Source organism: Pinus tabuliformis, chromosome J, assembly GCF_031772625.1.
Source record: "Pinus tabuliformis cultivar Carrire ecotype Pingquan chromosome J, CPIR1, whole genome shotgun sequence".
Classification (NCBI taxonomy): domain Eukaryota; kingdom Viridiplantae; phylum Streptophyta; class Pinopsida; order Pinales; family Pinaceae; genus Pinus; species Pinus tabuliformis.
In genome coordinates this window covers 540,146,778-540,174,766 of record NC_142295.1, presented here as the reverse complement: position 1 = coordinate 540,174,766, position 27,989 = coordinate 540,146,778, and the positions used below count along the sequence as shown (strand labels likewise).

At 34.8% G+C, this 27,989-nt stretch overlaps 1 protein-coding gene and 1 pseudogene across 1 annotated transcript; both read left to right on the top strand.

The window, feature by feature from the left end:
* The first annotated feature begins 10,783 nt into the window (after positions 1–10,783).
* Positions 10,784–12,079, top strand: LOC149228145 (protein DEHYDRATION-INDUCED 19-like). Its single transcript, XM_089378058.1, has 3 exons — positions 10,784–11,102; positions 11,678–11,819; positions 12,034–12,079. Exons 1-2 carry the CDS (start codon positions 10,798–10,800, stop codon positions 11,694–11,696), a joined length of 324 nt encoding a protein of 107 aa, XP_089234184.1. The 5' UTR covers positions 10,784–10,797; the 3' UTR covers positions 11,697–11,819; positions 12,034–12,079.
* A 6,844-nt stretch (positions 12,080–18,923) lies between these two features.
* Positions 18,924–20,096, top strand: LOC149228144 (protein NRT1/ PTR FAMILY 8.1 pseudogene; annotated as a pseudogene).
* Positions 20,097–27,989: the final 7,893 nt, after the last annotated feature.

Sequence of the window (27,989 nt, the reverse complement as noted above, 5' to 3'; positions counted from 1 at the left end):
ATAATCTGGAGAGACTTTTGATTCCAGCAATGGAGAGGGAGGTGGGGGAGTCGCACCCACACCGGAACAGCAGATGGAACATCCTGGGCTGGATCAAAGTCTGGCGACCATTTGTTGAGGTATAATCCTTGAGGACCCATGAAATAGGGTCCATTTCTGAAGATTAGGCTTTTATCCTCTGCACTTTCGAAAACGAAGACGAAGAAACCTTTGCCTACGAAATAACTTTTTATACCTTCTTTGATTAAGGGTTTCCAGTTCCTTTGAGTCCAGTCCTCCACCGATTTGGGAGAGGGCCAGAGGCCCGTGAACTGGCCTATAAGTCCTCTCTCAGCTAGATTCAGTGCTGCCTTGCACGTTTCTTCTTCCGGGAGTGCTACCGAAGGAATGGATTCCATCTTTTTTACAAATTTCTGTTGTATGGCTGATGGCGGGCGCTTATTTCCAGCTGCTATCATTGCTTTGAAGGCTGTAACCTCTGGGGGGGGAGGCGGGGGCGGATTCATGTTATTCAGGTCCTCAGAAGGAGGCATGGCTGAGCACAGCAGCGCAGGGGCCTGTGCTAGCCCTTATCCGAGGTGCTTATCACTTCAGCGAATTCAGTCGACAGATGGGAGCGATCCAGGGGTGTCGAGGAGGATGATCGAGCCCAGCAGCAGAAGGCTGCTAGGCGGGGAGGCCGCAGGGGCAGCTCGAGGATGGGGGCGGCTAGGTCATATATTATTAAAAAAATTTAATATATAACTTTTATTTATAAAAAAATATTTATTATATAAAATTAATTTTATTTTTAATAAATATTTTATAGATTTTTTAAAATTAAAATATTTTATAAAAAAGCAAATTTATATTATCAAAATCATCCAAAACTTATACTTAACCTAATTAACATTTATTTAAAAATTTAAACTCAAAGCTATATAATTAAAAAAACTTAATCTCTTATTACTTGTTATCAAACCATACTCATATAAGGAGGAAGAATCGGGAAGGTCGGGCTCTGGCGATTTTGAGTTAGGGTTTTATCGACTCTTGCGGCCGCCACTGCGCCTGCGGTGACAGGGCCGCCTCTGTTCTGCGGTTCCTGCTCTGCCAGGGGCGGGGATTCATTTTCGGCCTCCACTTCTTTACTGCAGATCCGACCTTTCATTCCATATCGCAGCACTATTCATTTCTCTCGTCTGCGGCTCTGACATTCCAGGGTTGGAGGACCGCACATCTTAGATTCTGAGATCATCTGAAGAGTTTTTCCCGGGGTCTCACATCGTGCATTAAGTCAGGAGGCGAAGGCGTGTTTTACTCCTGGTTCTCGGCGGTTCTGCTCGACTCCCTGCACTGCTTTACTTTGGTGGACTATCCCAAGGAGTTTGGCCTTGGCGTTTTGAACTGAGCCGAGGCGCGGGTGTGGGGTATTTTCTGGTCTCTAGTTTAGTCTTCTTGGGGGCGAGGTGGCTGCCCTAGTCGCCTCTGCCCCCGGAATGCCTCTGCTCTGGTTGGTTGGGACCTGATGGGTTCCCCTGCTGTGGCTTCTGGTCCTATTGGTCGTCGTTTGGCTTTCCTCTGCAGTTAACTGGAGCGTTGAGGGAACTGGGGTGTGGACACAGTCTCTGCATCGTTTCCTACCGCTTCAATATGGTTGTAGCTGGTTGTTTTTCTGCAGGCTGCTGAGATGTATGGGTGTTATTTTCCTTTCGTTTCTTCGGTTTCTGGAGGAGAGTTTTGAGGGGGTGGGGGAGGAGTGGTACCTTTGCTGCTTCGACCTCATTTCGTGCCTCTCCTCCTCGTCTTGGCGGCCATTAGAATCTTCACACATTTCTCAGGAGCTACTTTTCTACTCTTTGGTTTGTTATTGGGCATGGCTATCCTCCTGGTCTGTCCGCAGACTAGTTATGGGGTTCATACCCTTTACTTGCTGCCCTGTCTGAGGGCTTTACTGTATACTTCTCTTGAAGTATAGTTATTGTAAGTGGCTTTGCCCACACTTCTCCATATGCGTTTAGCGTCTACAACATGTAATTTTCTGATTTATCAATGAAAATTACAGAATTTTTTTCCTGGGAAAAAAAACCATACTCATATAAACATTATCATGATTTTGTAAATTATTTTCATCTTAATATTATAAAATTAAATAATAACATTCTTTGTTAAAAAAATAAACATACTTTTATATCTTTTTTAAAATTTAATACTTTAAATAATGAAAAATTGAATAACTACTAGCAATACATATATCCTTTTAAAAAATAAAATTCGAGGACATTTAGCGCATTTATAACTCCTAAAATAATAAAATATCTATTTTTTACAACCAAAACTTAAAATTATTTTGTATTTTTTCAAATAATTAAATCATGAAAAATTATAAAATAAATCACGAAAAATTATAAAATAAATTACATATGTTTTTAATAATAAATAAGTTCCTTTAGGTCTGGAGTATGTCGTGAAACTGTTTTTGCTTGGCTAAGAGCTCGTCTTCCGCGGACGTAAGGAAACAGGAACGGCCCAAGACCCAAAGGCATCTGGCAGGGAGTGGCCCAAGACCCAAAGCCTGCTCCCTTACGGACCACCAGCGGGCGTTATTAGAGGAGGCCTGGTTTTCCTTGATAACAGTGATGAGTCAAAGCCACATTCGTGGATAGCAGCGAGAGATAGCTATCCTCACTGTTGGTTTGACCCCTGAATTTGATAAATTTTACCACCTTCCAAAAAAAAAATTAAATTAAAATAATTAAATTAAAATTAAAATTAAAATTAAAATTAAAATTAAAATTTGTTCCCTCTGAAAAGTACTTTCCTCTTTGCTTTTCTAGACGATTAGAAAATGTTAAACCGTCTGATCATACGAAAGTGTCTTTCTTTCTGCAGATCGGTTCTTGGTTCTTCAGGGTGCTTAGCGCTAATCAGTGTTATATTTTGGTTCTTCAGGCTTCTTAGCGCTAACCAGTGTTATGTTTTGAGAGATAGCATGAGCAACAGATATTTCACATCAAAAATTTGATAATATTGCTTTTTACACAATTTCTGATTTTATTTTTTTATAGCTCGATTTTACACCATACAGGCCTTCTGTGAAGTTAGTGGGACAGGGTATCGAAACTGTGAATATAAGCAGTAAGTAGATATGACGATAGCAGGGTAACGATTTAGTTTGGAAAAAAAAGCTTAGGGAGAAAGTTATTTTGACGACATAGACGTGAGTATTTGTACTTAATATTATTTAAAAGTGAGTATATTGGTTCGGGTTATAAATTTGAATTAGGGCATTTATTTATATAATTTAATTTTTTACGGTATTTAATTTATTTAGGTTATTACAAAACATTTTAAATATAAATTTGGTTTTGTTGGGATTATATTTTTATTAAAATATCCATAGAAATTTATTGGAATTCTAAATTTGTATAATATAAATATTTTAAGATTTTTCAATATATTATATCATCATTTGATTATAGAAACTTATAATTTTATTAAATATTATATGATCGATAAAAATTTTCTAAAATTAATTTGAAAGTCAGGTAGAGTTATTTTTTATTTACTCATCTTTGTTTTTTTGTAAAGGATAGCCTTCTATTTAATATTTTGTAGATTTGAAATTATAGTGAATGTAGTTATTTGCCAAAATTTATCATTTGGTTTCTAAGTTAAAAATTTCTAAATTAATTTGAAAGTCCAAACCAAATCCTTATTTTTGTGAAAGATAGTCTTCTATTTAATATTTTTTAGATTTGAAATTATAGTGAATGTAGTTGTTTTCCAGAATTTATCATTTGATCTCTAAGTTAAAAATTTCTAAAATTAATTTGAAAGTCCAAACCAAATCCTTATTTTTGTGAAGGATAGTCTTCTATTTAATATTTTTTAGATTTGAAATTATAGTGAATCTAGTTGTTTGCCAGAATTTATCATTTGCTCTCTAAGTTAAAAATTTCTAAAATTAATTTGAAAGTCCAAACCAAATCCTTACTTTTGTGAAGGATAGTCTTCTATTTAATATTTTTTAGATTTGGAATTATAGTAAATGTAGTTGTTTGCCATAATTTATCATTTGATCTTTGAGTTAAAAAATTCTAAAATTAATTTGAAAATCAAAACCAAAATTAGCCTATCAATCAATTACATTTATATAATAATTTGATCTCTAATTTAAAAATTTCTAAAATTAATTTGAAAGTCAAAACCAAATCCTTATTTTTGTGAAGGATAGTCTTCTATTTAATATTTTTTAGATTTGGAATTATAGTAAATGTAGTTGTTTGCCATAATTTATCATTTGATCTCTAAGTTAAAAATTTCTAAAATTAATTTGAAAGTCAAAACCAAAATCAGTCTATCAATAAATTACATTCATATAATCATTTGATCTCTAAGTTAAAAATTTCTAAAATTAATTTGAAAGTCAAAACCAAAATGAGTCTATCAATAAATTACATTCATATGATCATTTGATCTCTAAATTAAAAATTTCTACAATTAATTTGAAAGTCAAAACCAAATCCTTATTTTTGTGAAGGATAGTCTTCTATTTAATATTTTTTAGATTTGGAATTATAGTAAATGTAGCTGTTTGCCATAGTTTATCATTCGATCTCTAAATTAAAAATTTCTAAAATTAATTTGAAAGTCAAAACCAAAATTAGTCTATCAATAAATTACATTCATATAATCATTTGATCTTTAAGTTAAAAATTTCTAAAATTAATTTGAAAGTCAAAACCAAAATGAGTCTATCAATAAATTTCATTCATATGATCATTTGATCTCTAAGTTAAAAATTTCTAAAATTAATTTGAAAGTCAAAACCAAATCCTTATTTTTGTGAAGAATATTTCTAACATTAATTTGAAAGTCAAAACCAAATCTTTATTTTTGTGAAGGATAGTCTTCTATTTAATATTTTTTAGATTTGGAATTATAGTGAATGTAGTTATTTGCGAGAATTTATCATTTGATCTCCAAGTTAAAAAAATTTGAAATTAATTTCGAAGTCAAAATCGAAATCAGCCTATCAATCAATTACATTTATATGATAATTTGATCTCTAAGTTAAAAATTTCTAAAATTAATTTGAAAGTCAAAACCAAATCATTATTTTTGTGAAGGATAGTCTTCTATTTAATATTTTTTAGATTTGGAATTATAGTAAATGTAGTAGTTTGCCATAATTTATCATTTGATCTCTAAGTTAAAAATTTCTAAAAGTAATCTGAAAGTCAAAACCAAAATCATTCTATCAATAAATTGCATTCATATTTTGATCTCTAAGTTAAAAATTTCTAAAACTAATTTGAAAATCAAAACCAAAACCAGTCTATCAATAAATTACATTCATATGATCATTTGAACAATATGTAAATAAGAAGTCAAGTCTCCTATTACTATAAATGTAATATGTGGTATTTAAATATATTGTTACAACATTTAAGTGTGAGTAAGTATATAAAATAAGTATTATTTATTATATAGAGTAAATGTTAGCTTACTCATATATTAGTATAATCATATAAAGTAAATGGTTAGTAAATATAGATAGGCATTAATCCATATTAAGCATTAAAACACTCTTAGAGATAATAGATTAAGTTATTTTTCTAAAATTAATTCTATAATATTAATAAATATAAAAATCTAATATTGTTATTCAAAAGCTAATTCAATAATAACGGCATTATTTTAGTGTTAGCAATTTGATTTTAACATATGTGTTTTTTTATGTGTGTAAACATCCATTTATTTGTATCTCTCGAGATGCAAACCTCTTGTGAAAAACTTGAGAAAAGTTTGCACTTGTGAGATTTTATCCCTCTTCAAGCTTGATAGATACGAGTTAAAAGATGGATCTAGGAAGGTGTAATTATTAATAATATATAATTAATAATTAAAAACATACTTGGCCTACATTATTGGAGGTGCAAACCTCTTGGGAAAAACTTGAGGAAAAGTTTACACTTGAGAGATTTGATCCCTCTTAGAGCTTGATAGATCCCTAGTTAAAAGATGGATCTCTGATGGTGTAATTATTAATAATATATAATTAAAAATTAAAAACATACTTGACCTACATTATTGGAGGTGGAATAAGTCTCAAGTTTATGCATTTGATCAAATTGAGAAGTGATATGGACACCTCTTGTGAAAAACTTGAGGAAAAGTTTGCACTTGAGAGATTTGATCCCTCTTAGAGCTTGATAGATCCGTAGTTAAAATATGCATCTAGGATGGTGTAATTATTAATAATACATAATTAATAATTAAAAACATAATTGACCTACATTATTGGAGGTGGGATAAGTCCGAAGTTTATGCATTTGATTTGATCTCTAAGTTAAAAATTTCTAAAATTAATTTGAAAGTCAAAACCAAATCATTATTTTTGTGAAGGATAGTCTTCTATTTAATATTTTTTAGATTTGGAATTATAGTAAAGGTAGTTGTTTGCCATAATTTATCATTTGACCTCTAAGTTAAAAATTTCTAAAAGTATTTTGAAAGTCAAAACCAAAATCATTCTATCAATAAATTGCATTCATATAATCATTTGATCTCTAAGTTAAAAATTTCTAAAACTAATTTGAAAGTCAAAACCAAAACCAGTGTATAAATAAATTACATTCATTTAATCATTTGAACAATATGTAAATAAGAAGTCAATTCTCCTATACTATAAATGTAATATGTGGTATTTAAATATATTTAGGCTGATAGGCCTTCCTTTGAAAGGGAATTTCATCGTCCTTTTGTTTCTCAGGCTGACACCTGGCGTCGGGCATAGAGCTGACACCTGGCGTCGGGCATAGAGCGGGCAATTTGTGGGCAATTCGTTTTCGTACTTCTTCAGCAACACGTCAGCCCCTGCGTATCGGCCTCGCTGCAAGGAAGGGGCGGAGGTATTCAGGCGCGGAGCGGAGGAGGACAGCTCGGATGGGGAAAGGAAACAAAACCAATATCTGTTGACAAATGCGGAACCTTATCACATCTAAGGCAGGTGTTTCTCTGCATCTTTTCTTTCCTGGCTCTTTTTTATTAAAGTACATGAGATTCTTCAGGGTTTTGTAATTTGAGGGTTATAGTGATAGTTCTTTTGTATACATTTTGCGGTTTTGCGGGATTGAAACTTTAATATTGCAAAGCCGGATGAGGACATACATTCATAGAACTGTTCTGAATCATGATGACCATTTTACATGCATCACCAACTGACGGCTTCACTAAGTTTTCTCCTTTAAAAAAGGAAATGGTTTAGCCATGAATATGTCCAGAGTATTTATTTGCGGATTTACTGGCGATGTGGGTTTGCTAAGGAAATTATACTTCATTTATTTTCTGCTGATTAGGGTTTTTGATTTGTTTAGAATCTGCTTTTCTCCTCTTCTCAATTTTCAATTTTCTACGGGCTTATGGTTTTTGATTTGTTAGGAGAAATTTTGGCTGAGGTTTGGGATATTTATGAAATATGGGAGATGAAGGAAAAACTATGTATATAGCCAGCGCACCGGATGAGGAGTGAATTCATAGACCTGTTCTGGATCATATAATATTGAAGATTCAACATGCATCACCAGCTGACAGTTGCCCTAGCTATATAAATGTCCTCTGTTTCTCAAATTTATCTTATGTTCTTGTTGCTTGATTGTTTCTCGAAGCGCCTTAACATTTGCAAGTGCATTTTTGTTCTTTTGTTTACTGGGTATTATCAGTTTTAATGGTTTTCCAAGGCGTATAAGACCCTGATGGGGTCTCCTCGCCCTCTTTAATCAGGATTGTTGCTGACATAAATATTTTGGAGCTTCTAGCGAGCATCGTTTTCCTATGGTAACATGAATATTTGATCACATGTATCTCACACTATTCTCAAACTTTTTGCATGTTGTAAGAATTTTTGATTTGCCGAGCTGTTTTTCATTTGTTTATATGCTTTTTCGTTCCAGGTGTTTTAGCCATTATATTGTTTCGACGAAGGTCGATTGGAATTTTCTGTTTTGGTAATTACCATTTACCATTTAGATTTTATCTATTGGATTCTGTAATATCGGGCTCTTTCTTATGTTTGAACAGAGAGTTCAGTCGGGGCAGTTCTTTCGATACTTGCCCCAATAAGGCAAGTACTTACCTGCAAGTGACTTGTCCACATGAGACTTGTCCACATGAATTTAGTTGAAGGTCTTGAAAGTGCCTAGAAGCTACATTTTTGTTATGGCTTTCAAGGAAAGCCCTTTAGGCAAGTATTTACCTGCAAGTGACTTGTCCACATGAATTTTTGTTGAAGGTCTTGAAAGTTCCTAGAAGCTACATTTTTGTTGTGGCTTTCAAGGAAAGCCCTTTACTTTCGACTATGAGCTCTGGAAATGGTCTTTTGGGGCCGAATACATTTTGGTCTTGTGTCAGGCGAGAAATTGTTAAGCTCCAGACGCCATGGACGTTGAATTATGGGCGGCTCGTATCACGGCAGCAAAGCGCCATCACGCAGTTCATCATTATCATCATCATACAGGTTTCTTACTTTAATATTGCAAAGCCGGATGAGGACATACATTCATAGAACTGTTCTGAATCATGATGACCATTTTACATGCATCACCAACTGACGGCTTCACTAAGTTTTCTCCTTTAAAAAAGGAAATGGTTTAGCCATGAATATGTCCAGAGTATTTATTTGCAGATTTACTGGCGATGTGGGTTTGCTAAGGCAATTATACTTCGTTTATTTTTTTCTGATTAGGGTTTTTGATTTGTTTAGAATCTGCTTTTCTCCTCTTCTCAATTTTCAATTTTCTACGGGCTTATGGTTTTTGATTTGTTAGGAGCAATTTTGGCTGAGGTTTGGGATATTTATGAAATATGGGAGATGAAGGAAAAACTATGTATATACTCATGTAGTATTTGCAGTACTTTGAAGGCGACTCCTGTGGAGTTATCACTACATATTAATTGTGGAGTTATTGCTACATATTAACTGCAGTGGCTCAAAGTTGGTCTTGCTGTGCTGTAAAGTTCATTTTTTTATCTATCTACTTTTGGGGTCAATTTCGTAAATGCATCGGTATTACCCGTTAGAAGACCCCTCTGTTTTGTCTGGGTTCAAACTACGAGCCTATTAATTTGACCTGCTTCAGGCTAATTGCCTTTTGGGGGTTTTCAATTTTGTAAACTATTTTTTTGTTCGGGATCATTTGAAGCTCTAAGTAGCTTGTTTTCCTGTCTGTACAAATCGGCAGTTTAACTTTGATGAATTGGAGGGCAATGATGACATACAGGCGGATTTCACTTGCCCATTTTGTTTTGAGGATTTTGATATCGCATTGCTCTGCTACCATCTTGAGGATGAACATTGCATCGACACAAAAAATGCGGTGTGTGGAAACTTTGTCCTTATTTTTACATTGTTTTTTGGGTCGCTTTTCAGCCGCAGTTACTGTTTGCCAGCATTTTTCCTGCATCTTTATATTACACATTTTAAGAGTGTATTCATCAGTTCTGGGTTGGCATATCAGTTTATTTTAATCTTGTAACTATGGCTGTAAGATTGAGGAACGGATTCAAGACCTTACAAGAGCCATTTTAGGAAAATATTCCATAGAACAGTTGCAAGCGAATACCATCTGTGCCATAGACAATGGGGCCCATATTATATAATCAGTTGCTCAGTCCAATCACATTGAACCCAAGGGTATTTTTTTGGCAAATGACATCCACTAGCCAAATGGATAAGCGGTTCTCTGCTTGAGATTTCTGAGTACCAAAATCAAACAGTTGCTTGACACTGACCAATATAACATGGGTCAGTGGAAGTCTTCCCAATTTTAATAAAGATATATTACTTGTTTGAGAATTTTCCAGCAAGAAAATGCCTGTATGTGGGGTGTGCCTTTTTGAGATAGATAGAATCTGTCATCTGTGTTAGTGGACATGGAACAATCCATGTTGACATTGTTCAAAAGTTGCTTTTTCAAGTCTCAATGTGTGAGAATTTACATCCATGTTGGTTTAAACAACTTTTAGTATTTTTTAGTATATTTAAGAGTCACTCCTAGGACGAGATGACAGTGAATAGGCAGGTATTTGTTATTGAGATGGTCTAAGCCTAGGAGATGCATTGAAGAACGTAAAAAATCTATTCTGATAAGTCGTTTTAAACTTTTTAATTCGATATGTAAACGGTAATATACATAGGAAAACCATTCCTATTGCTGGATGAAATTTCCATTTGATTGTTTGATCTTTTCAGTCTTCTTATGACACATTTGCTTTCCTGCTGACTATTTGCAATAAGCTATGGAATACTTATTAGTTATTTCTGTCTAAACATTATTGTTTCCTCAAGTTTTTGGATGTATAGTTTGACTTCCTATAAAGCGCAAATAAACTTATTGTTTTAAGTAAGAGGAAACTTTTGTGGGTCTTTAATTTTATGACACTGGGCTGTTAGATGAGGTCTCATGTGTAATGCTTTCCTGAATATCTTGTGTATTTCTTTGCAACCATGTCCTGTGTGCGCAACTAAAGTTGGGAAGGATATGGTTGGGCATATAACTCTTCAACATGGTCAATTGTTCAAAATATCCTCTACTTTGACTATGACATGACAAGATATAGTGGCATCTAAGTTTGAAATGCTTGGGCAAAGAAGAATTTATATTTACTTTCAATATTTCAGATGCTACTCCCTTGTATCAGCAGAGTTATGTTCTAACTTCCTTGGGTTTTCTGTCTGTTAAAAATGTAGATTATGTTTGTCAGTGCTTGTCGGCCTTAGTATTGTATCCATTAAAATTATAGTTCTTGAATGACATGGCTGCGAAGGGTGTCAATTTGTTCCCTTTAATTACTAGATACATGCAGCGTAGGAGGAGATTTCGCAGAGGTGGGTTGCCACCTAATTCCACACTGTCTTTTCTGAGTAGAGAGCTTCGGGAGGGGCAGCTGCATCCACTTCTGGGAGGTGTGTCCTCGCGTGGGGTGGCTGCTAACAGTGCAGTACCAGATCCTCTGCTATCTTCCTTTGTTTATAATTTGTCGATTTCTGAGAGCAATGAGGATCAAATAAAACCAATTGTATCATCAGAGGAAAGCTCGATGAAAAAATCTCTTGATGTGTGAGTTATGGGCAGGTAACATTAAGAATGTTTTTTTTTTTAATAAATTTTTAATGCTTATCTACAATTACTTAATGATTCTCAATGCTCATGTAGTTTTCTTTCCTATTGTTCCTTTGATTGCTGACCCATTGATATGTCCCAGAATGAAATATTGTATTAAGGCCAGTTTATGGTCATATATTGAGGGATCAATCATCAACGTTGTTGCATCTGAATTCTGGTAACGTTGAGCTAGCAATGTATTATCTTTGTGGTCTTAGCCAAAGTTGTTTCCCAATATTCAGTTCCCTATTTCTCTTCATAAATAATTAAATTACAAATTGGGGATGTAGTTAGTAAACACATCTTGAGCTGAAGCATAACGCTGATCCCCTTTTAGTGAAACGTTTTGCACAATGACTTAAACTATTGTGTGTGCTTGCCAAATCTGTATGCCTGGTGTAACTACGTGAAATGTATGATACAGAGTTGTCATGGTTTTTTTTATGGAACTGTTTATCCAGTAATTATAAATAAATATAATTCCTGTTCTTTCATTCTTTGCTAACATTTTATTGGTTTTTATGTTATAGGTCAACACTCGACCAATAAGAAGTATGAACTCTTCAGTGAATCTTGATGATGAGTACACTCAAGATGGGTCTGTAGATATTCATGGAAAACGTTCAGTCAAGAACAAATCGGGGAACTGGAAGGCTTGTCCATTTATTTTGGGTATATGTGATGACCTTTAAACGTCAAAATGTTCTTTTCAGCATACTAATATCTTTCTCAACGAGTAGTTAGCACACATATTTATTGACAAACTAACCAGAAAATAACTAGTAATTACAGAACTGGTTTTGAAATTTGGGCAAGGAAACACTCTTATTTTATATTTATATACCTTCAATTGGATTATGGTCTCCATAACGGATTTATTTTACAGGGAATGAGTGCTGCGAAAGATTGGCATACTATGGATTCAGTTCAAATCTGGTGAACTATTTGACAGATAAGTTCAAGCAAGGCAATTCAACTGCAGCCAATAATGTCACAAATTGGTCTGGAACTTGTTACATAACTCCTTTGATTGGAGCTTTTATGGTTGATGCATACTGGGGACTGTTAGCTCCATTAAGTTTTGCACAAATTGCTGCCTACAATTATGGAGTTGCAGTCTTTCCTTAACTTATGGAAACCAACTGCAGTAGTTTCCTTAAGTTAAGAAAAGGCAACTGCAATTACTAAATTTATTATTAGGAGCTACTATAGTGGTCCATCACTTTGATTCGAGTTCTCTGCCTTGATTTGTGGGACATCTAACACATAGCTATTAGAAGCTTGATGGAAGCTTAGCTATATGTACATCTGTTTGGTCCCCAAGCTGATATCTCAATCCCCTTCAATTTTACACCATCTAGCTGAGATAGCAAAGCTTGGAAGCGCCTTCAGAATTTTTGTGTTCTTTTCCTTTTGCTTGGATTGAAGCTGGAGTGCTGAAGAAGAAGAAAGTGGACTGTGGCCTCCATCAAAACATCACCAATGGCTGGAGGTAACTCGTATCCCTGGGCATTAAGATTTAATGATTCTTTGAGTTTATTCCGCATGAAGAATCGTTGTTGAAACTGTAGATATTCTAACATTTGGTATCAGAGCCCTTTTATCTCTGCCTTGTTGTGTGTTGGCCAAGAAACCTTGTCATGCATGCGTTATTGTTTTCATTTCCATTTGTTTGACTGGCATGCCCTCCACTTGACTAAATATAAAAGCAAAAGCAAAATATTACTGCCGTGGGAAGCTTAGGGAACAATTCTTTGGCACTCACATATAGTTTCATCTATGTTTGATCGTTTTTAACATGTCAGCAAAAGTTTGAGATTACTAACCGGTATAACTCTCTCGTTTATGAGAGCGTAATACATTTAACCTCTCAAGCTTGAGATTTCCAAGAGGTATAACTATCTCTCGTTTATGGGAGAGTAATACAACATAACCTCCATTATTTGCCGTAAATGTCACCTCGATCATTTGCTGTGAGCGCAGCTAAACAAAAGGAAACTTAACATCAATGTATGTTCGTAATCATGGCATCATACGCTGGTCATCGCTTCATTAAGCTTTTCAAGCTGGCTTTCCCCTGGAAGAGTTGTGGCCTGCACAAAATCAGCTTATTTCATATTTAATGGCCAAGAGATTTCTGTAATTACAAAATCTTTTAGAGAAAAAGAGATTTCCGTATTACAAAACCTGAAATTTAAAGACAAATTAATCATATAGTAACACTAACCATATACACAAATGGATGGGCTCTTCCTCCAACTCCAAACCTTGTAACTCGGTGTTGCTTCAGTAGTCTGCGGCAAGAATTAAGGCACTCATGCTTTCTTAGAAAGTATATTTTTGAAGCATAATATAGAAACTCTTCTGTAGCACGAAGTCCTTTGGGGAATGTGATGAGGATTGAGCTTACATTCTTAGAGCCTTATTGGTGTCGAGGAAGTTGCCGAATATTTGACGAATAGACATCTCGGAACAAGAACTTTGGTCAGTAAGAAACTTTTGGATGGCTATGCAACGGATTTCAAGTCTTGTTCCAATGCAGCTTCTTCCTCTTACTTTCTTTGCCTTCTGCTTATCGCAATGCTGTGCCACCGTCGTGGTCATTGTTATTGGAGCTTTCACAGGTCTGGAAAAGGGATTAGAAGACGGGCTTTTTCCCTTTCCACATTCCCATTAAGTAATCAAATACCCGACTTCCACTGTCCTGAATGCCAGAATGCCTGAATTCATTTGTTATCCAAAGTCTGATGCCAGCAATCCGTGAAGCCGTATCTTGAGCAATGTGGACGTTAACATACATGTCTTCATAATATACTGCTGCTGCAACCGGTACCTACACAGTATTAAACCAAGTTTTCAATTCTTTAGAATTCTGTTCACGTGCATCTTTTTATGTTCAGCATAGTTCTCTTTTCATTCTGTTTTCTATTCAGCAGCAATATAACAGCCAGAATATGAAATGCAGTGCCAATATTCTTAATGAAATTGATTTTGAGGCTTAACCTACAGATTCCATCTTATCTTATCCCTACAGTCCGAACATTTTACTTGCATCTTGATAGAAATTTTATAACCTCAGTTTTCACTTTCATATGGGGATACTTTTGAAGTTTTATACTTCCTCCATATCCACGTTTTTTGGAATCCAAAACATTTCTCTCAAGGCCTATGAAGCCCTTGCGCTGCACAAAGAAAATTTGTGTTTTCGGCAGGCTATGATGTGTATTGTTCATAATCATGCACAACCACTAATTGAAGTGCATAATGTTTGTAAGTATGTGCCATAAAATTCTAGTAATTCAAACATTAATTGAACAGAATACCTAGATTTCCACATTCATGACATAAAGGCTCTCACCAAAGTCTCGGGTATGAACATGAAATGTTTGTGAAGTCTATTCCTTTTGATATGAGTCATGTTAAAGGAAATAGTTTATGCATTCTTAAATATTTCAATATTTCAATATTTGAAATGGTTTAGTCTTTTGTTTTGAATATTTCAAATTTGCAGTTTTGTTTGCAAATTGTTTAGAGCCCATTTTGTAATTAATTTAAGAATTAGTCTTAAATAAATTATGGGACAGTTAGACTAAGGAATCTAAATTTGATTTTAATTTTATCTTGTGACCAAAATAGCTTGTTTGCTGGTCAATTTTTGTTGTTTTAAAAACTTAAGGACGGAGCCTGAAGTCAAGCCAGCTAGCCTTCGAACTGCATTTGCTATGCAAGTGCAAAGTAGATCAACGCTGCTTCAGTCAATCTCCGGGTTAAGTTTATAAATTGAACAATCAATTTGTAGTCATTTTCGGTAATGCTGACTGCTTTAACCTTAATTTTGATTTGTTGGAAAAATATTACAGTTATATGGAGTTTATTAAAATGTCATTTTGACTTACTCCCTTCAGTAAACATTATTTTTCTCTCTGGTTAAGTTTTGTTTATGCAGCAAAATAATGTCTAGTGATCCAAATAATTTTAATTAATTAGAGAATAGCCACAACATCTTTAATTAAATAAAATTATATATTTTGTTTGATAAGATCACATAAAGATTATTTAGACATTAAATTGTAATTAATTACACTGAATACAATAAATTTTATCCCACAGGAATCTTTATTATATTTATGTAATTAATTAGGATAAAATTTCATAACCTACCCACAGGAGTTATGAATTAATAAGTTTTATCATAAAGTTTTATTGAATCTGTTTGAATTAAAAATTTAGCCCACAGGCAATTTTTATGTCATTTGATTCAATTCTTTTTAGCATGATTTACACTGAATATAATAAATTTTATCCCACAGGAATCTTTATTGTATTTATGTAATTAATTAGGATAAAATTTCATAACCTACCCACAGGAGTTATGAATTAATAAGTTTTATCATAAAGTTTTATTGAATCTGTTTGAATTAAAAATTTAGCCCACAGGCAATTTTTATGTCATTTGATTCAATTCTTTTTAGCATGATTTACATTGGTAAAACATGAAAGTTTATTAAGCCTCAATTTTAACATAAGCATGTGATTCTTTATTTTGATGCAGTAGTACAACCTGCAAATTTCTCTGAAATTCGTTGTGACATTCCCGAACTTAAGGGAGATAACTACAAGATTTGGAAGGAGAGGATTCTCCTTCATCTAGGGTGGATGGACATAGATTATGCTATCAGAAAAGATGAACCATCGGCACTCTCTAATACCAGCACTGCAGCGGACATCACGCTTTATGAACGATGGGAACGATCCAATCGTCTAAGCATGATGTTCATTAAGACTAAAATTTCAGCTGGTATTCGAGGTTCCGTTGATCAGCATGACAAGGTCCAAGACTTGTTGAAGGCCATTGATGAACAATTCGTCTCTTCAGACAAGGCACTAGCAAGCACCCTAATCATGAAGTTCTCATCCCTAAGGCTCACCAGTGTGAAAGGTGTGCGCGAGCACATCATGCAGATGAGGGACACTGTGGCTCAATTGAAGAAACTCGAAGTTGAAATATCGGAGTCCTTCCTAGTGCACTACATCCTGAACACCCTTCCGCACCAATATGGACCTTTCAAAATCTCATACAACACACATAAGGATAAATGGTCAATTAATGAACTCATGACCATGTGTGTTTAAGAGGAAGAAAGACTGGTGATGGAACTGGGAGAGAGTGCAATGCTGGCAACGCGTGGAAAGGGCAAATCTCAAGCCAATCGGAAAGGGAAAGGTAAAGTACCTCCCCAAGCCGATATCAAAAAGGTTTCCAATTGTTTTTTCTGTAAGAAGAAGGGACACATGAAGAAGGAATGCGCCAAATTTCAGAAATGGCTTGCAGACAAAGGGTTTGCAAAACCTAAGGAAGCCAGTGGGAAGTGAGCGAAGCATCTTATTAGGAAACAAGATGGGCTCGCATGTGGAAGCTATAGGAACATGTTATTTAACTTTAAGTAGTGGTTTTGTTTTGGAGTTAGAAAAGACCTTTTATGTTCCAAGTTTTTCTAGAAACTTGATCTCAGTTTCAAGGCTTGTACCTTTTGGATATTCCTTAAACTTTTCAGAAAAATCTTTCAGTCTATTCTATAAATCTGATTATGTTGGGAATGGTATTTTGTCTAATGGTCTTTACTGCATTAATTTACAAAACAATGTCACATATGATTCAATGCATGTTCACACTGGCACTAAAAGATGATGGTTATTAACACTTCTTCATTAATAACACTTCTTCATTAATGATTGATAACACTTCTTCATTAATAACACATCTTCATTGATTCCCCTCTAGTGATGGTGAGCAATTGGTTTGCAAGCTCAAGAAGTCATTATATGGTTTAAAACAAGCATCCCGCCAATGGTATTTGAAATTCCATAATGTAATTTCTTCTTTTGGTTTTGTAGAAAACATTATGGATCAATGTATATACCTGAAGGTTAGTGGGAGTAAAATTTGTTTTCTTGTTTTATATGTGGATGATCTTTTGCTAGCAACCTACAATAAGGGTTTGCTACATGAGGTGAAACAATTCCTCTCTAAAATTTTTGATATGAAGGATATGGGTGAGGCATCTTATGTCATTGGCATTAAGATCCATAGAGACAGATTTCGAGGCATCTTGGGTCTGTCCCAGGAAACCAATATTAATAAAATTTTAGAGAGATTTCGGATGAAGGATTGTTCACCAAGTGTAGCTCCCATTGTGAAGGGTGATAGGTTCAATTTGAACCAATGCCCGAAGAACGACTTTGAAAGGGAACAAATGAAGAACATTCCATATGCTTCTGTTGTCGGAAGCCTAATGTATGCTCAAGTCTGCACAAGACCTGACATTGCATTTGTTGTGGGAATGTTGGGACGATATCAGAGTGATCCAGGTTTAGACCACTGGAGAACTGCAAAGAAAGTAATGAGGTACCTTCAAGGAACCAAAGACTACATGCTTATGTATAGACGGACGAACAACTTGGAAGTAATTGGCTACTCAGATTCTGACTTTGTTGGATGTGTTGATTCACGTAATTCAACATCAGGTTACATTTTTATGTTGGCCGGTGGAGCTGTATCATGGAGGAGTGCTAAGCAGACCTTGACTGCCACTTCCACTATGGAAGCCGAGTTCGTCTCCTGTTTTGAGGCTACTTTACATGGTGTATGGCTTAGGAATTTCATTTCTGGGCTTAGAATTATGGATTCTATATCTAAGCCATTGAGAATATATTGTGATAATTCAGCTGCTGTTTTTATGGCTAAAAACAATAAAAGTGGGAGTCGAAATAAACACATCGACATTAAGTATTTAGCTATAAGGGAACGTGTTAAAGAAAAGAAAGTGGTCATTGAGCACGTCAGCAGTGAGTTAATGATCGCTGATCCTTTGACTAAGGGCATGCCACCGTTTAAATTCAAGGATCATGTATTGAATATGGGACTTGCTTCCATTATGTAGTTTTTCATTGTATGGACAATGTTATTTTTAATGAAATTCTTAATTATTGTGATGTTTTTTCTCATATTCATGTGCACCTTAAGTTGATTTGAGAAAATTCATTTAAGAAGGACCAAGAATAAACATAAGGTTTATTCATTAAGAAATTGTTTCCACATAAATTATAATAAGAATAAATGCATAGTAATACATGGAAGATAATACTCGTCATTAGAGGACTTATCGCCATGATTCATGTATCTATTACTTAATAAAGATTATCAATGGTTTTTGAGACATTAAGTTTGGAAGTATGGACCAAGTGGGAGAATGTTAGCTCCATTAAGTTTTGCACAAATTGCTGCCTACAATTATGGAGTTGCAGTCTTTCCTTAACTTATGGAAACCAACTGCAGTAGTTTCCTTAAGTTAAGAAAAGGCAACTGCAATTACTAAATTTATTATTAGGAGCTAATATAGTGGTCCATCACTTTGATTCGAGTTCTCTGCCTTGATTTGTGGGACATCTAACACATAGCTATTAGAAGCTTGATGGAAGCTTAGCTATATGTACATCTGTTTGGTCCCCAAGCTGATATCTCAATCCCCTTCAGTTTTACACCATCTAGCTGAGATAACAGAGCTTGGAAGTGCCTTCAGAATTTTTGTGTTCTTTTCCTTTTGCTTGGATTGAAGCTGGAGTGCTGAAGAAGAAGAAAGTGGACTGTGGCCTCCATCAAAACATCACCAATGGCTGGAGGTAACTCGTATCCCTGGGCATTAAGATTTAATGATTCTTTGAGTTTATTCCGCATGAAGAATCGTTGTTGAAACTGTAGATATTCTAACAGGGACGTTATAAAACAATTGTTGTATTTTCTATTGTGTATTTTTTTGTAAGTTCATTGCTGTTCTATCAAGTTTTTCTGTTAATTGAGAAATGAATAGTAACATATTTAGAAGCAAATTCTCTCAACACCTTTCTGTCAATTTATCATGTTTTGACATTGTTTGCAACACATTTTGGTTGAAGAATATTTTTGTCCATTTTCAGGGAATGGCCTTGTTGACTATATCTGCATCTGTGCCTAATCTTAAGCCTCCCTGCAAAGCTTCAGACCTTAATTGCCATGCAACAACGACTCAAACTGGTGTTTTCTTTTTGGCAATTTACATTATTGCGCTAGGGACTGGTGGTATCAAGCCATGCGTATCATCGTTAGGAGCAGACCAGTTTGATGAGACAGATGATGTAGAAAAGAAAAAGAAAAGTTCTTTTTTCAACTGGTTTTATTTTTCAATTAACATTGGTGCTCTTGTTGCAGCTAGTGTTCTTGTTTGGGTCCAAGAGAATGTTGGTTGGGGGTGGGGTTTTGGAATTCCTACTGTGGCCATGGGAATAGCGGTGTGCAGCTTCTTTTCAGGTACCCGTTTATACCGACATCAAAAGCCAGGGGGCAGTCCCTTGACCCGGATAGCCCAGGTGTTAGTTGCATCATTTCGAAAATGGAACATCCCTGTTCCACGTGATAAGTCTGGTCTTTATGAAGTTCAAGATAAGGAGTCTGTCATTGAAGGAAGTCGAAAGCTTGAGCACACAGATAAATTCCTGTAAGATTACTACCAAGCTTCCTGATTTTCTTTTTCATACTTTTTTCTGAATTTTCCTATTTATAGAATCATTGAGAATGATTTGACTTCAAGCATCTGCTTAAAAATGGTTAACCTAATTAAGTGCCTTTAGTGTCTTTTAATACTAATTTACCTGCAATCAACTGACTAGGCCTACAAAGTAACCTTTGTGATTTCCAATTTCCGTCGGAAGAAGTAATTTGATAATACTCTATGTTTGATTTCTTCATATGGACGTTTCAAAACTAACTCGGTTTCATATTCAGGATTGAATAAATCACCATTAAAGAAACCTCGCAGATTAATCACAAGAATTTTCCATGGAAAGCTGATAGGTTGCCTTCTGTTGATGACGGCTCTTGTATTCAATGCAGCACGATCTTAAAAGGATTTCACAGCTTCGACATTCAAACCACTTGAGAGAAACTACTCTTCATTGTTGTCTGCTTATAATGGAAAATTGCTTAGATGAGAAAACATATATAATAATCATTATCATTGTTGTCTGCTTATAATGGAAAATTGCTTAGATGAGAAAACATATATAATAATCATTATCATTGTTGTCTGCTTATAATGGAAAATTGCTTAGATGAGAAAACACATATAATAATAATAATGTAATTTTAAGGTCACAGCAAAGCCAGACACTAAATTGGTGTATGAGATCCCTTGTTTGTGCGACAAGAGATCCACTTCTGCAGAGCAATTTGACTGCTAAATTTACCAAGGCATACGTACTCTACCCCAAATTTGGTGTATCAGACCCCTTGGTTATGAAATAATGGACCAGCTATTTAAATGTCACCTTTAGATTTGTCACAGGGAAGGGAGTTCTTAGGCATGTAACACGTTTTATTATTGTTTACCTTTTAGAATGCTTTCTGAAAAGTTCATACTGCAAGTATAAAGTGTCGCGGTGGAGTTTATTAAATTTGCATATATTATTCCATATTGATGCATGGTGAAACTGCAGATAATATTATCAACATACAGTCTATGATATACATATATACTAGCCTACATCCAACTTTTGGCTGGAGGGTTGTGCGTACAAACTAAAAATTCATAGCAATGGTATTAATTTTGGGTTAAAATAAAATAGAAATTGTGTTGATTAGGATTCTTAATTTTGGGTTAAAAGTATTTGGTTGTTAAAATAAAATCTGATTGTGCCGCTTCCATTTGAATATTTTACTGTGTTGAAATTAGCAGGTCACCTAACAATAACCATCTGACTGGACCTTTCCAATTTAACCATATTGGAGAGAATGTAAGTATTTTCTTTAAACATAAACCTCCACTTTCTAGGTCATTTGATCTTTAGCCAATTATGTATATTTGGAAAAAGAGCACGAATATTACAAAGAAAGTTGTGATTATTTGTTCACTGGTTGTGTAGACATCTACAAAACAACAACGTGAATGGCACAGTTCCAGATTGGCTATTAGAACTAAAAAACCTTAAAGAGTTGTATGTTGCTCTTTGCACTTTTTGTGACAATTATTCAAAATAAAATGGATTTCCATTACCAAAATTGTATAACAATCGTGTTTAGCGTTATGGTGCAGATATATAGAGAACAACAATTCCAGTACAACTTCTCTGCAAGCCTTCGCTGAAACTCATGCAATCTGATATTTCATTTTGGTATTCATCAGCAATTTTCATTGTATTTTGTTTCCAACTAGTGCAATGTATTCTGCAGACAATGCTAATACCTAAACAGTTGAAGGGCCATATAATCTTAGGCTTATTGAAAATACTTTTATTTCAATGCGTTGCAGATTCTTTGGTAATCGCTACCTCTGTATGCATAAAGGGGAATGTACCGTTCAATCAAAATCTAAAAAATGCCAAAGTGAAAATTGTTCTTGGAATAACGATACCCGGAGCTTTGATGATCTTTGATGATCGCTTTAACATTAATGGTGTGTATTGCCATATGTTGGAAGAAATCCAAGAGGAAATATCACATAAATGAAGGTCAAGAACTATTTGAGTTTTAAGAATATTTTGTTATGAGATATTGTAGGAATCTCTCCTAGGAAACTATCTGAGACTGTTTTATCATTTCCATACAAGTTGCAGATCACTGGATGATCATGTTTCCAAATATCGGTTGAGTTGCCTTCTTTTCACCTCTGAGTTCTATTGTGCGCTCCATGGCATGGCAAGATATTTTTACTGCTTTTTCCCATTCTTTTATGTCACTCTTGAAGATATTTTAACTGCTTTTCCCATTCTTTTATGTCACTCTTGGCCTCAGAGTTAATCGTTTCTTTGGTATGCCAATTGTTGTTGTTGTTCTTCTTCCCTGGCTTTTGGCAAGCACTGATTAGTATTAAATTATATACCCCCTACACCAATTAAAACTACCTGCGGCCAACTCTTTAGCTGTATCTCTGCAGACTTAATCCCCCCGTACGTTTTGACGTGATTTTATAATTAAATTGCGAGAATCAACTGGCATGTGTCAATGCTTGGGACGTTTGAATATGTGGTGGGCGTTTGAATTTGAGCTTGTGAAAGCCACTGACACCAGAAATCCACTTATAATGGTCATTTATAGAGGTTTCTTGATTTTGGGTAATTAACTTAACCTCTTGATTTTTCAATGTGTTCCTTGTAATATAGATATAAACAAAACATCTAAAGAAAAGTAATTGCACAATGATCCAGTCCAAGAAAACAAGGTTTTCCACAAACCAATTAACTCTTTTAGAAAAATTCAACAATTTCAATTTAATAATCCTATCGGCCTCTCTTTGTACCTTTTGGGACAATTGCTAGTGTTACAACATTTAAGTGTGAGTAAGTATATAAAATAAGTATTATTTATTATATAGAGTAAATGTTAGCTTACTCATATATTAGTATAATCATATAAAGTAAATGGTTAGTAAACATAGATAGGCATTAATCCATATTAAGCATTAAAACACTCTTAGAGATAATAGATTAAGTTATTTTTCTAAAATTAATTCTATAATATTAATAAATATAAAAATCTAATAATGTTATTCAAAAGCTAATTCAATAATAACGACATTATTTTAGTGTTAACAATTTGATTTTAACATATGTGTTTTTTTATGTGTGTAAACGTCCATTTATTTGTATCTCTCGAGATGCAAACCTCTTGTGAAAAACTTGAGGAAAGGTTTGCACTTGTGGTATTTTATCCCTCTTCGAGCTTGATAGATACGAGTTAAAAGATGGATCTATGAAGGTGTAATTATTAATAATATATAATTAATAATTAAAAACATACTTGGCCTACATTATTGGAGGTTCAAACCTCTTGGGAAAAACTTGAGGAAAAGTTTACACTTGAGAGATTTGATCCCTGTTAGAGCTTGATAGATCCATAGTTAAAAGATGGATCTATGATGGTGTAATTATTAATAATATATAATTAAAATTAAAAGCATACTTGACCTACATTATTGGAGGTGGAATAAGTCTCAAGTTTATGCATTTGTTCAAATTGAGAAGTGATATGGACACCTCTTGTGAAAAACTTGAGGAAAAGTTTGCACTTGAGAGATTTGATCCCTCTTAGAGCTTGATAGATCCGTAGTTAAAATATGGATCTAGGATGGTGTAATTATTAATAATATATAATTAATAATTAAAAACATACTTGACCTACATTATTGGAGGTGGAATAAGTCCGAAGTTTATGCATTTGATCAAACTGAGAAGTGATATGGACACCTCTTGTGAAAAACTTGAGGAGAAGTTTGCACTTGAGAGATTTGATCCCTCTTAGAGCTTGATAGATCCTTTGTTGAAATATGGATCTAGGATGGTGTAATTACTAATAATATATAATTAATAATTAAAAACATACTTGACCTACATTATTGGAGGTGGAATAAGTTTGAAGTTTATGCATTTGTTCAAATTGAGAAGTGATATGGACCAAAGGTTCACGGAGTCAGGACCCAATATAACATTATGAGAAGACACCTAATCTATAATGGCATGCATTGAATGAGATCTATTGGGAAAATTCTCATCATTTTACTCTTTCTTTTGCACACGTGAACACTGTTATTGATGATACTAGAAGCCCCGAAGGTACGTGTACATGTTCACCCAAATGCAAATGTTATGGCATTGAAGGCAAGTTTTTTTGGAGTGGATTTTTTAGAAAGAGGGGCATGAGGAGTCATTACGACAAACACATGAACTAAAGAGAAGTACAAGGTGTTAAATGTTTGAAATGAGGATGGTAGCACCTAGTGATGAATTGCAAGAAAAAAAGCCACATATTGTTCATGTGATCTTGTTTGAATGCATGAAAATGGATAGCACACAAAAGATACAAAGCCATTATAGAAGAAAAATCTTGTAGGTTTTCAAGCCCATGATAGAGTCTCCAAAGTGTGTTATGAAAGTATTAGCAATACAAGGTTAGTGGAGAATGTCATACTTATTTTGACATTGTGAACTAAAACTTCTAGCTTGAAGCTTCTAAAATATGGTGAAAATGGTCTATTGAATTGAAGCAAAGAAAGAAAAATTTTCATGTGGATTTCTCTACATTTGAAATATTCCTTACTCTCGACAAATAGATATTGAAAAAGAAACCCCATACATAGTGCTGGAACTCATAGGTATTTTAGTGCACATAGAACACCACCCTAAAAATTCTATACTCTTTGATCACATGTTGGAATTGTGACAACATGTTGGAATTGACATAAAAAAATGACTCGAAATGCGCATACATTATCTTGAATCTCTTCTAACAAAAACTATTATCAATTTCATTGTGAATTAAAGTTGATATGATATTATTTGTTCTATGAAATGTTTAATTTAAGTCATTTTGTTATAACAGTTGGCTATGGTGTAGTTCATGAATTTTAATGAAGAGCAATTTCATAAATCATTTGGAATTAAGGTGTTGTGCATTGCCTTCATTTTGAATGTATTCTAGAATATTGGCATGCTTGGAATATACTTGAAACATAACATATGGCCATATCCCTAAAACATAACATATGGTCAGAAAGAATATTGGCATGCTTGGAAAATACTTGAAGCATAACATATGGTCAGATCCTTGAAACATAACAGAAACATAACATATGGTTAGATCCCTGAAACACATAACATATGGTCAGATCCCTGAAACATAACTGAAACATAACATATGGTCAGAAAGAAATGCCAGTAAAGATACAAAATTACATTAAAAAATTACTTCTTCTATATGGTTAGAAAGAAATGTCAGTAAAGATACAAAATTACATAAAAAAAATTACTTCTTTCTTCTATGTTGTCTCCTTACGGCATTTCCATTGCAACATGTAGTGCAATTGCTAATATATATATTTTTGCATTATTATTGTTTTTTAGTAATCATACTTTTAATATTAAATAATAATAATTTAATTTTAAAGTTTATAAAAATATATATTTTTTAATTTTTTAATTTAAACCAATAATTGTTGGGAAAGAATATATGTTTTTAATTTTTAATCTCACTCATATTGTATTAATAATATTACATATAGTTAAAAATATCATTAAAATTTAAACATTCACAGTAAATTAATTAATTGTTTCTTTTTAATATTAACCTTGAAAACCTTTCCGAATTGGAGTGTTGGAATTCACATCAATGGAGCAAGGGGGAGTCTGCCACCTTGTTGTCTTCCATCACATTTAAGAAGGAGATGGTGTGGTTATCCCACCCCATACAATCAAACACGTTAATGGTAACACCCTCCTCCTACATCCACCTAAGTATGCATGCCAACTGGGGTAAACATGAGACGAGAGGCTACTATGATTAGATTAGACCTCCTATATGACCTTAAGGAGGTGGAATCGACGGAAACATCACACACAGTCATCCAACATCATCAACAGAACCCTCAGGAAACAAGTTAGCCACTCAGACAGCGTGTCCCTAGGTCCCACTGTTATTATGGATCTCTTAGGCCATAGTCTCTCTAATGCTATGGGCAAGGGAGTGACCAACAATCTAAATTCGCTCTCACAGGCTTGCCTGCCAGTGATCAGAGACCAAAATTGTCAGTACTGTGCCAACAACCCTGAGATTTAAGCCACATTTCTAGGTCTAGAGCCTAGGCCACTGCCCAAAATGGAGTGATAGCTTGAAATCATTAAAAGTATAGGGAAATAACGATGCAAAAGCAATAAATTGAACATGACCATAACCAGACCCCTACTAGCCATGCCAGGAATTTTGTCAAACATATCATCAACATGTAACCTATAGGTGTAAACAACATAATTAAGTGTAGGAATCTCATACTTATCTAAGAATCACTATGAACCATTATTCTCTCATGTCATTTGTTGCATTATCATCTATTAGGTCATAAACACATTATCCATTCATATACAAGTAAAAACGAGCCATACATAGTTGTTGTCATAAATGTACATATAACCAACATAATAGGAATAGAAATACCATAAACATATTAGCCATCAAAATCCACATATACATCAATACATTTACACATGAAAATCAAGGGAATGGATTTATCATTAATGAATGCAATAAACCAACTGGGGATGGGACTACCATGTTCCACCCGACCATAGAATGGTTGAGCCAAATCTCTCTTCAGCCATTCACCCCCATGCCATATTCTAAGCATGAATGTGGGACTCAACAAAAAGAACCAACTAGGGCATACCGAGGCTACACCACCTCACCCTCATCAACAGAAACCAGGCTTTACCGTAATACATCCCGGATCACTAGGCCACCACAATGAACACATCATAACAGGCTTTACCATGATCTCCACCCAATCACTAGGACAAAAAATCATGGATGCCACCAGATTTCTCCACCTACACCGTGAGGAATTTTCCTGTCTCCTAGTCTCTCAGGCTTTACCGCAATCCAAACCCGGATCACTAGGCCCTAAACCGAGAACCACTCTCCAAGATTTACTGCATATCCCAAACCCGGGATTACTAGGCCCAATGGAGAGAAAACCACCTCTTGGCTTTACCGTATATCCTGTCATTCACTAGTAAGGATTTCTAGGCCATCCAACGCAACACAAAATCCATATTTACTTCCACCCATAGTCTGGCTCAAGGGTTACTAGGCCATGTGTTCTATCATTTCAGAGATCCACCTCAATCAACTTCAAATCCATCTGGCAATCCAACTCAGCCAAAACATGAGAACCCCATCACACCATGGCTATTTGGGCTAGGCTGAAAACAATATTACACCTGGTAAAACCCATGCCATAACAGCAAAATAACCACATGCATGCCAAATCTCATGCAAGTCGATGCCTGCAATGAAGCCTGTTATAGTTGCTTGACCCTACATTTCTCTGCTTGATCTTTGCTTCCTCTTTCCTTCTTTGACTTTCTTGATCCAATGCCAAAATGCTCCAAGAAAACTCTAAGTGTCCAAGAGTGAGTGTGAGAGAGAGAGAGAGAGTAATGAGAGAGCTCCAAAACTGAACTGATCAAGCTTGCCAACTGATCCTTAGAAGACTTTTTATCAATGAGGTCTCTATTTTCTTCATTTTCCATTATTGTCCTTCAATTTCCTCCTCACATGCAACCTGTAACCTTTCACCTCCCTTTTCTCCTAATTTCCATTATTTTCATAAATAAATGTGCAAAAAATTCCATTTTGCCTTTCCAAAGCCTTATTCATTGCCTTTGCCAATTTCTTTAACCATAACCAACCAAATGAACACCCCCTAGGATGTCTTGCCCAACATTCAGCTTGGAATACGTGTCCCATCAACTGTGGTTATTGTTTTTAACTTTTCTTACATGGAATTTTTCACCAGGGTTGTTACAGAACCCTCCCCCTTGGGGGAACACCGTCCTTGGTGTTCAATGACACCTATAACCAACAAGACCGTTGAAAACAAAACATACTGCCCATGGAGCTTTATAACATAGCTCATTGCAATATTTACAATGACCATTTGTTAAAACATAACAACATGACCAGATAATAACCATACCGCATACTGGATCTTTATAACACGGCTCATTACAGTATTTACAATAACCACATATACACATGTGCACATTTTCTAAACCAACAAATAAAAAGATATGATGCATGTATCAATCAACAAAGGAATCCAGAGGATCACATCTCCACCCTCAAAGTAGTACCGAGATTCACTTCCTTCCCAGGAAGTCCAGTTTCCACTGCAAAGTCAAATCTACATCGAGTGTCTAGCGCTACAATCCAGTGCCACTTGTCCTCTTAGTGAACAATTACAGACTCATTGTTCCAAGGCGCAC

Bases quoted from the DNA above. Each gene is read 5' to 3' on its own strand.
- LOC149228145 (XM_089378058.1), top strand. From the start codon at position 10,798: ATGGCTGCGAAGGGTGTCAATTTGTTCCCTTTAATTACTAGATACATG.